At 35.4% G+C, this 10,233-nt stretch overlaps 1 protein-coding gene across 6 annotated transcripts in view; it reads left to right on the forward strand.

Moving 5' to 3' along the window:
* Positions 1 to 10,205, forward strand: part of CDC14B (cell division cycle 14B) — a 57,542-nt gene extending 47,337 nt beyond the window's left edge. For 2 of the 6 annotated variants that reach the window (XM_074933063.1, XM_074933061.1), the window contains exon 14: positions 3,253 to 10,205. Coding sequence is in view for 3 of the 6 variants with exons in the window: in XM_074933061.1 (XP_074789162.1) it covers positions 3,253 to 3,292 (40 nt within the window). In the remaining 3 variants the exon portion in view is untranslated. The remainder of the gene's footprint in view (positions 1 to 3,252) is intronic. The other 4 variants (XM_074933064.1, XM_074933062.1, XM_074933066.1 and 1 more) reach the window with 3 other exon arrangements.
* Positions 10,206 to 10,233: the final 28 nt, after the last annotated feature.

Raw genomic sequence — 10,233 nt, forward strand, 5'->3', positions numbered from 1 at the left:
TTTATGGTTTATGTCCTGTACTGAGAATATCAGGAACCTTAAATCTTATTTATGTTGCTCAGTCTTTCAGCTTTGAGAATTTTATATTGTACTTCCTAATGTGTGCCAAAATTACTGAAGGTGAGTGATTTTGGTAACAAAAAAAAGCCCTTCTTTCCCAAACCTCTGCCTGAAGTAAGAAGTAGAAAAGTTGTTCACAGCATTAAGTCAATTATTAGCCAGTACATGAAGTCAAAACTTAGAGGAAATTGATGGACAACTGAAATGCAGTAGTAGTGGAGAGGTGGAAGTGTATAAAATGCATGTGTATACTGGTATGAGATTTTGTACTGAGAGTATGGCTGATACTGAACTGAACCTGTTTGGTAAAGCTTAGTGAAATTTTAAATTGGGATGGATTTACCAAGACTGAAAGTGCCTTTTGGCCCAGAAGCATATGGCCATGCTATTACTGTGTCTTTGTGTGTGCATGTGTTCACGCCCCTCTGTGGCAGCTCTCCAGGTCATTATCAAAGATGATCCTGAGAGTGTAGCTTAAAACAATTTCCAAGCAGTTTCTATTCGTTATAATTGACCAGAATTTGTCTTGTGCTTATAGTGAAAAACTTTTGAATGGATCTGTCAGGTGATTAAAAAACCTAATTTTGTTGGGAAGAGTAAAGGTGGCAAATGACATAGAAGGTAGTTGTGTATCTTGGTTTACAAATATTGCTGAAGATTCCAAGTTGTTTTGCAACTTTTTCCCCACGGAGCTTTTCTTTCCCCTTCCTTGTTACAGATGTTATGAAATATTCACTTTATTAGGCAAAGGAAATAGTAATTAAGAGTACACTGCAGTGAATTATGGTCAAATAATTTTTAGCAGTGGCTATATGAATTACATTTTGATTGGTATAACAATCTCTTTAAAAAAATATCTTTTTCCTGAAATATATGTTTTATTAAAGATCTCGAGTATTTCTCAGGGTTTTCCTTGATTGGCTGGATTTTTCCTCCACTTTGCATCGTTTTCACCATGTCAGTTTTGGTTCAAACAGAATTGATGGAATTTTGCCTGCTGTTTTTATTCTACATGTCTTTCCCAGTTTTAAGCTCCTTGCAATGCTTGGTAGCTGTGTATATGTACATGTGCAATTGAACAGAGATTTTCAGTTCCTCGAAAACACGCCTCAGAATTGACCTTTATGTTGTGTGAGATGAGACTACCTATCCTTAGGAGGAAACAACATACCTAAAAGAGTTCATAGAAGATATTTTGAAAAAAAGTCCTTTAGACGTGTTGCCAGATTTATGACTCTGAGTGCCAAGGATCAGACTGATCTTAGACTTCATAAATTGCTTCATATTTTAATAGATTTTCTAAAACTTCCATATGCCGTTTCTTCTAACTTTTGAGATTAAAAAAAAAATCAGTCACTTTATGCTTGGATCCAATATTCAAATTTGTCCTAAACAGTTATGTCACAATTCTGGAGTTCTTAATTATCTTGTCATCTGAGAGGGCTAATTGGGTGCTGATCCCTCTAAAGGGTATTTCAGTATGACTGTACAATTTCATGGACTTAGAATGCAGTACCTTGTTGCTAATCTTGTAAGTGTCCTTTTACTTTTCCTGTAGCATTTGACAAGACCTCACTTTTTTTTTTTTAAGCATCTCTTTGTTTTTTCATCTAAGTTTATTTTAATTTCTTGAAGTCTATGCAGTTTGCATTACTTCATAGTGCTCAGATTGATTGGCCTATTCCAGATCAAGTGGATTGCAGGGTAGAGGACATTAATTATTATTACAAAATTGAGATCATGCACTAGGCAACATCTCTCTTTGTCAAGAACTGGTTGCCTTTTCTGAACTTCCAACATTACTGTGTACCCTTATTTTGTAATTTTCTTGCCTGATATGTTCCAGTGGAAACATCTTGCAGTATTAATCTTATTTGTTGATGCTTTAGGTCATTTTAGTCAATTTTCACTGCAAATGAATCACATTTGTGACCCATCCTAATGGTGAGCTGGGTAATTCATTTGCCATTTCATCCTTCAAGCTGTTGGAGATGCTGTGATAGAATGCCTCTAGAATGATTTTTCGGCCAAAGCAACTATTTACAGCTAAAACACTCTGTTCTGACTTTGCAAAGAGAATTAAGGGAATTTCAATCCTATTTGTAACATCCACTGCATTTCCTTTGTCGAACATCTCTAGATGTCAGCTGCCATCTACAGAAGATCAGTACAGGTAGACAAAACATATTTATATCTTGTGATTGAAATAACACTACCGTTGAACTGCAAGAAATTTCATTACTAGAGCATTTTCCAGAGTCTTTTTCTGTTCATGCCCTTGTTTCTTCAGTTAAGACATCTTTCTTGTAAATTTGCCAATTAGTAAGAAGTTTGTGTTTATATTTTAACAAGGTATGTGCATCAGATCCAAACCAATTGAATCACATTAAGAGACAAAGGAAACAGTCTTTTCTGTGTTACCACACATCACAATTAGGATTGTGTATATAGTAACTAGTTGATTAGAAATGAAATCTTGAGTGGTGAAGGAATTTTAGTATGTAGAGGTGCTCAAGGAAATGCAGGTCAAGTTATTACAAAAAAATATTTGTGACTATGGGGGGAAATGTATGAGAACTGTATGTATGGATTCCTTTATTTCTTTTAACCAGAGAGGTTAACACAAAAACTAACAGAGCACTGCACTTTAAATTAATCTCGTGTGCTTTTGCTTTGCTGAGAACTGTAAAGCAGCCTTCTGCACCCTTGTTCAAACACTGAAAACTACCTGCAGCATTTCAGAGCTTGTCTATATGAGAAAGAAAGAAAGAAAGAAAGAAAGAAAGAAAGAAAGAAAGAAAGAAAGAAAGAAAGAAAGAAAGAAAGAAAGAAAGAAAGAAAGAAAGAAAGAAAGAAAGAAAGAAAGAAAGAAAGAAAGAAAGAAAGAAAGAAAGAAAGAAAGAAAGAAAGAAAAGGAAGGAAATGCTTTACAGCCAATATGCTTAATGAAATTATGGTACTCTGAATCCTGTGTTGCGTTTGTGTATGGAACAGAACCTTTCTTTGTATTGTCTATGATCAGACCAGTTCGTGCTTTCTTTACAACCAATATTGCTGTGTTCTTAAATGCAGTGACTTTTATCTTCTTTCTTTGAAGTATCATTTGCCCACTTAATCTTGCCAGAAATGTTTGCTTCAAATACATACTGAGTACATATTTAAGTTTTTTTCCTCAAATATGTTTTATTTCAGCAGGCAATCCATCCTAAGGACTAGAACAGTATTGCATTAAATTTCAAGTAAGCAACCAGTGTTGAAGAGGCTATTCAGCAATGAAGGGGATGTGACTAGAGGGGACTTGATGCAATTCAAGGAAGATTACTGTGGCTCCATTTTTCAGCAAAAGTGAACCAGAAGAATCTCTTCCATACTTGTAGAATAAAATGGACTGACAACATGTTTGGTAGACACTTTATGTGCTAACACTTCCTCAAACAAAACCAACAAAATCTGTGTACATTCAGACTCAGGTGTAAATATTTAAGCTCTCTGTTATGAAGAGGGCTTGCTAGTATGTATGATGCATGTGTATAAAATGTGATGGCAATCACTTAGCTGCTGACCACCAGAAATGAAAAGATGGTGGGAGCTTTTAAATATATAAATCTGTGTTGTCCATTCAGACTTGGCTCAAGTCTCCACTTAAGACTGAAAATCAACCACAAAAGCTTTTTTATTATAGTATTGGTACTCACCTGTGTTAATTGGCTAGTCTTTCTTATTTTGTATGAATTTTTTTATGAAGCTGCAGTATTGAGTACACAAAGTAACGTCCACCAAAGAGTGCTTTATTTTCAAAGGTTGTGTGGTTTATTTTGAAAAAATAACTATAAGCAATTAACTTGTTTTTAATAGTAATAGATTTTTAGTTGTTCACAACCAATGGCTCTGTTAACCAGTTGTAATTGCTTTAAATCTGGTATGATTTTACGGGGGAGGAAAAACAGCTTACCATTGAAAGCAGTGCTGTCATATTGAAGTGTCATTACTGTTTCTTTTGCTATCTTTAAGTCTTTCAGGTGAGACTTCAGATTAGCACATCTAAAAGGTAAGAATTATTCCTGTTTTTTATTGGGACACTTGATAACATGTGGATGTCACGGTTTTTAGCTTTGAGACACTTAACAAGTGCAGCACACTTAAAAGGGAAAATAAGCTTTCTGTACCACTGAGAATAGTAGTGGAACTCGGGGGCAGGCATAGTTTTTAACATCCAGTTAACACTTTACAAACTACAGCTTACCTATGTTAAGAAACAGTGTAATTTTTAAACAAATCTGTCTGAGACTGAAATTTTTATCCACTACAAGACTGTCTTCAAACACTGGGAGTGTTTTTTCCCTACCACTTTTCACATTATGAAATCTCAAAGCTGGCTTTGCAGTAATCTATCCTTGTCTGCCAGCTGACGTTTATAGCTGTATATCCTTCAGATGAGGACTGTTACCACATAGCCTTAAATATGATACAGTTATCTGTTGTTTTAGTGACTCTTGCAGTAGAAAGTAGAAGAAATTGAGAGATCTGAAGTGTTAGCAATGGAATAACTGAAGTTTTTAAAGATACAGATTACATCCACAACAGGGAGAATTTTCTTTTTACGAATGTCAGTGGGCAGGTTCAGTGACTAGTTTCAGTCTACATCCTTGAAAATTAAGCTTTCTGTTAGGCTGGGGATTTTTAAATGCCAGTATGAATAATCACATATTGGCTTGTAAATATTTTGTGGAAAAAACATCATGAGTTGGAGGGGAAGCAGAATGTGAAGTGTAAGTAAGCTTACAGGTAGCATCCATGAGCTTGGACAGTCAAAATTTGCAAGTGTGAATACAAAGAATACAAAAGAGGCTCAGACCTGAAATATTTTTTATTTTCCTCTTAATCTTCACACTCCCCCCGATTTGTTCCAGGTAAAAAGCACCTAAAAAGGAGGGACTGAAAAAAAAAAAAAAAAAGAAAGACTTTCAGGGTTAATTAAGTAAGCCACTTGCCCAAAAGCTGAAGTATAGATAACCACAATAATAGGTATTTTGTGCAAATACGAATCTGTGTTTATTTTTGAAGAAAATTCTTATCTTGGAAGGCAGGAGGAATGAAACTAGTGAGGTGAGAGGGTGAGAGTCTAACCAAGAAAGACTGTAATATTTATTGTGTTTGGCTTTGCCCTTCTCTCAGCTGAGCTTCCTCTTTTAGCATCTTTATTTTTAACCTAAAAATAATCAGTCCATTTCACATTCCAAATTGGAATTTGCCTTTTTAAAGTAACCAGCAGAGCTATTAGAACTTTCAGGTTCATCAGAAGTAAATTTGCTTAAAACAAGTGCACAAACACACACAATAGCAATTCTAGCTAAACCAAAACTGCATGTTTGGCATGAATGTGTTTCAGGATACCCCTTCGACCGCCCAGTATCTTAGAAACACATAAATGTCAAAGGGATTTTACATTATAACTCTCCAAACAGCCTTATATGGAAAATTAACTCATTACCTCATTGTATCCCATCTAATCATATTGCTTAGGTTTTTTTCTTCTGAATTTTTAGTACTTTGTCTAGCATTATTATATCATACCAAAGCTGTCTTAAGTACAAGAATGTAGAGTGGTCATGGATGAGAGAGTCCTTAGTTTCTAAATCTTTTTTGAACTGTGAATTATTATGTGCCAAAATGGAATGTGTGGCAGCAGCTGCATCACCATTGTACCACAGAACAGCTGAAGGAAGTTATTTCTGCTGTCATCCATTAGGAGTTTTCCCTTAGAAATTCCTTCCCCTCTTTCAAGTACATGACAGATTGAGTCTCTCTTGATCTCTTACTCAAAAGTACACAGCATACTCAAAAGCTGCAGTATCTTGGGTCAAATTGCTAGCTTCCATTACAGCATCAATAACTTAACTCAGATGTTAACCCAGACCTTGTGTTTTGCCCCAGTATGACGATAGAGGAAGTGTTACTGAAGTAAAACAAAAAAATAAAAGATTTGTAGAGACTCATGCATTAAAAAGGAAAAAAAAAGAATGTGTTATTCACCAGTTTGTTGCACTGCAGTTTTTATATTAATGGGTTGAAGACTGTTTGTCTTGCATAAACTCATGTACAGACTATCAAGATCTAAAATTTCTTGATTAATCAGTACTGTTCATCCTGATTATTTTTAAATTGTATATTTCTAATCATATTTTTTTAACTTGGATTGACAGAATGGGAGTTTATTTTGCTGAAGGTATTTTTAAGATAAAGCTTCATATTATCTTTTAATATTAAGTAGTTAAAGATGCATTTGTGTCTCATTTGAAAATACTACATATGGTATTTGTTTTTATACAAAATATTGAATAGTGAGAATTGTAAACATGGATTGTTTAAAATTAAAAATAATATTCAGAAGTTTGTTTTCTCACTTTTATTTCCAGCATTCTAAAAAAACTTCAGCAGAAAACCATCATATCTGTACCACACTGACTCATATGTGCTCTGAAAAATAATGCAAGAATCTCAGCTGCTTGAAAACCTTTAAATAAAGCACAGATCCTTAAAACATACCATTTATTAATTTCAAAAATAGAGAACTTCTGGCTCTACATTTCAGGGGACTCACTTGGAAAACAGTAGTAATTATATTTCCAATTGTTGGGATACTGTTACCCAGTAAAAAAAAAAAAAAACAACAAAAAAAACCCAGAAAAGACAGAACATGGAGTTCTAGTTAGTTTCCTTCCTCTATAATCACAGAGCAGTCATTTTTGGAAACAGGTATCATATTAAATACTATATCCTTTGATACTTACCATGAAAGCAAATGTTTCTCAAAAGTAAAAACTAAATTTTCAGGATCACCATTTCTTGCATGAAAGTTGATAGTCTTTTTAAAAAAAAAAAACCAAACCCAACAGCAGAAAATACTGACCAACTCAAATACTTCTAATCACCCTTACCTTACCTACATTAGAAAATTCAGAATTTACACCTGCCCAAGCAGAAACTGTTTCACAAGCAAGTAAACTTTCAATTGCTCCAGAGATACATTTTTATGGCTGGAAAAATCTGTGTTCATGTGTTGTAACTTACACGAACATTTAAACCACCTTCTGACAAGAGTTGGCAGCTGAAGAGTGAATGATGGGTTTTGCCTGGAAAACATCAGTTTATGCATGTCATGTCCAGAGAAAAACACAGTTAAGCCCTATCACATCTTCAGCAATTTAAGGAGTACTGGCTCTGGGCAGGGGAGGGCAGAGGACTGAAAAAAAGAGAACAACTGAACAGTGGCCCAGGTCAAATTCATTGACAAGTTAGTTCACTGACAGAATAATCTGTTCACAGTTTTTCTGAAAAATTTTGCCTATTTAGCCTTCTTCACATTACAGTTTCTACATAGCCTATGCAGGAGTAGGTAAAATGATGCTGTAGCAGAGTGGATATGCCATTTAGAAGCATTCAAGGCTGGCATTGAAGAGAAACCGCACGCGCTTTAAGCCTAAGTCACGAAGAGTTTGTTGAGAAAGATATGTTTGCTTTTTCTTGCATTTGTGGTTTTGGGTTTGGTTTCACACAACTTACCAGTAAGCCCCTAAAACAAAGTAAGGCTGAGAGGAGATGGACAAAGGTGATGTGCTTGTGAAGCTCCACGGTGTGACAGACCACAGCTGTCACAAAGGAGACAAAGTTATCTCAACACGGAGATGACTGGAGGGTGGCCTTTGTTTTAGATAAACAGCTGTCAACTGGTGGTGTAATGCTTCTCTCCCAGTTCTTTAAAGAGAGTGAAGGTTTCCCTGAGCTGGCCAGGCCAGCATATGGAGAGTGAGTATGCAGAGTATAAACACTATTACATATAAGTGACAGCTGTGGAGAGGGATTAATTCATTTCTTTACAAACTTACTGTGATTTACATTAATCTAAAACTCTAAGCTGAAATACAGTAGTTTTTCCTAGGCCACTCAACTACAGTAATCCTAACAGAAGAGTACCTTATAGTAGTATATTAAAGAGTAACATGACGAAAATCTGCAACACAATTCAATCTCTTCTTGAGATGCATGCCATGTTTTACTAGTGTTTGTGTATATATTTACATCTGCTACCATTTGCTTTACCAGGAGTGACTGTTAGCAGCAGACATGTACTTCACCGATACAGCTATTTTGGTACCTTAGATATGACATGACTGAGATTGAATAAGTTTTCTTCCCACAGCCAGGCAAAGGTATTGGATCACTGTCACCACTTACAATTAATAATTTCTTCTCAATACTTAGATACTATCAACTAGATAAACTTGAATATGGCTTAAGAGTTTAACAGACTGAAAAAATTGTCACACCTACCTGCTCTAAGACACTTTTGGTTTAATGAGTCGTAACCAACTACACTTAACCTCATGCTCAGTTTTGGCTTGGGTGGGTTGTGGTTTAGGTAGCAGGAGGGTTTGTTTATTTTTTTTTTTAAATTATTATTATTATTATTAAACACTTAAAATCAGCTTATATTTTTTAAAAAAAAACCCTCAGGACTTTTTAAACAATCTGCTGACCAAATGCTAATTATATAGATACACGCTGACAAGTTGTTCAAAGCATTCCCCAAAGAAACTATTTGTCATTCTGTTTTGAAAAAAAATAATCAAACTTAGAGGAATAAAGAGGAACTTTGCAGTAGCAGGAACCAGACTGAAAAAAAAAAACCAATCCTTTCAGCCTTCCCAGAGAACAGTCAGAACTGAACCAACTGCATTACACCAGACTCAGCCCAGTAGCATAACAAGGTTTCAGATTTTTAGTAGAAAAAGTAAAGGTTGTTTTTAAGTATTTTACTGTTTTCCTTAGCAAAAAGATGTGTTAGTAGAAGAGAATACACAACAGAAAATAGAGGTGAGCCTTGCAAAAAAGTTCTCCCCATCTAGACATACACTCACCCTGCAAGCAAAAATATAAAAATTCAGACACATTCTTCCCTATCTAATGGGATAAGGGGGACAGGAAAGGAAGAACAAGCAAAAAAATTCCAAGACCCCCGTAGATAAAGTCACTTCTGTTCCACAATCATGAAATTACCATTTTTGGCAGAAACACTCAAACACCTATTAAATAGAGTAGCAGCAGTTAAATCTTAAACTGCATTTCAAGTAGCTTGCTCCTACAAGGTGAGCCATATATGTTATTTCACCCAGTTTAACTACTCAAAAAGCAGTAGCATGGGTTCCTCTAACACCAGCACTTTGCTTCCTTTTGCACATTCTTTCTACTGCAAGTTGTCAGAGTAAGTCTATGCCACTAAAAGGAGCACCTTGTGAAATACCTCGTTACAGCAAATTGACATGTACTTCATTTAACAATCTTAGAAGAGTCCTTTGGGCAGCATTACTTTGCAGACCATCTGTTTAGAGCATATAGAAGAGTCAGTAGTCTTTCTAGGATGATTATGTCCTAGTTCTGTAAAGTCTTACCACTGAGATAAGAGTTACTTATGTTTCTGAATACTTAGAGCTTACTCCAAAGCAAAATTCTTTCTTCCAAGTCTCATCCACTATTTGCTCTCAAAGAAGGCTAGTTAGAAGTGAGGCAGAGAACAGGGAAAAAAAATGAAATATTTATATTTGTGTTACCAGTAAACTGAAAGAATGAATACAAGTTGAGCAGGCATTTGAAGACTCCTTTGAGGCTGACAGCTACTTCCAAAATGTCCAGTGAGGTTGTCCTCTCATTTCTTTCCCTCAGCACTTCTGGTATCATTTTCTTGTTTCTCAGATCCCCAAGAATGGCACTGAGTGTCCCCTTTGACATGTAACAAGTTGGGGTATCTGGCTCAAGTAAGGAAGGATGTTAAAACTGCAAGGAAAGGATATTGCACCTCATTCCCAATGTCACACAAACTTCTTGGTAAGCATGAAACATTTTAGTTTGTATTTGCTCCTGCTAAAATTAAAAGCTTCCTTAAATGTTTAGTTCTGTCTTTAGCTCAAAATTCTTACTTTACTTCACCTTCAACATCTTCAGAGTAGTTGCAGATTCTGTCTTGTTACCAAAGCAAGATTTATGGTTTCCTATCAATTCAAAGCAGTTAAGCAATTAATTTTAAAGCTCACTTCTGTTTAGAGAGATGTTCACTAAAGTTGTGGGTGAGTAAGGCCTTCTGTTTAGTGGCTTTTTGTGGTTTTGGTTTTTTTGGTT

The sequence above is a fragment of the Athene noctua genome, chromosome Z (genome assembly GCF_965140245.1).
Source record: "Athene noctua chromosome Z, bAthNoc1.hap1.1, whole genome shotgun sequence".
In the NCBI taxonomy this organism is placed as follows: Eukaryota; Metazoa; Chordata; class Aves; order Strigiformes; family Strigidae; genus Athene; species Athene noctua.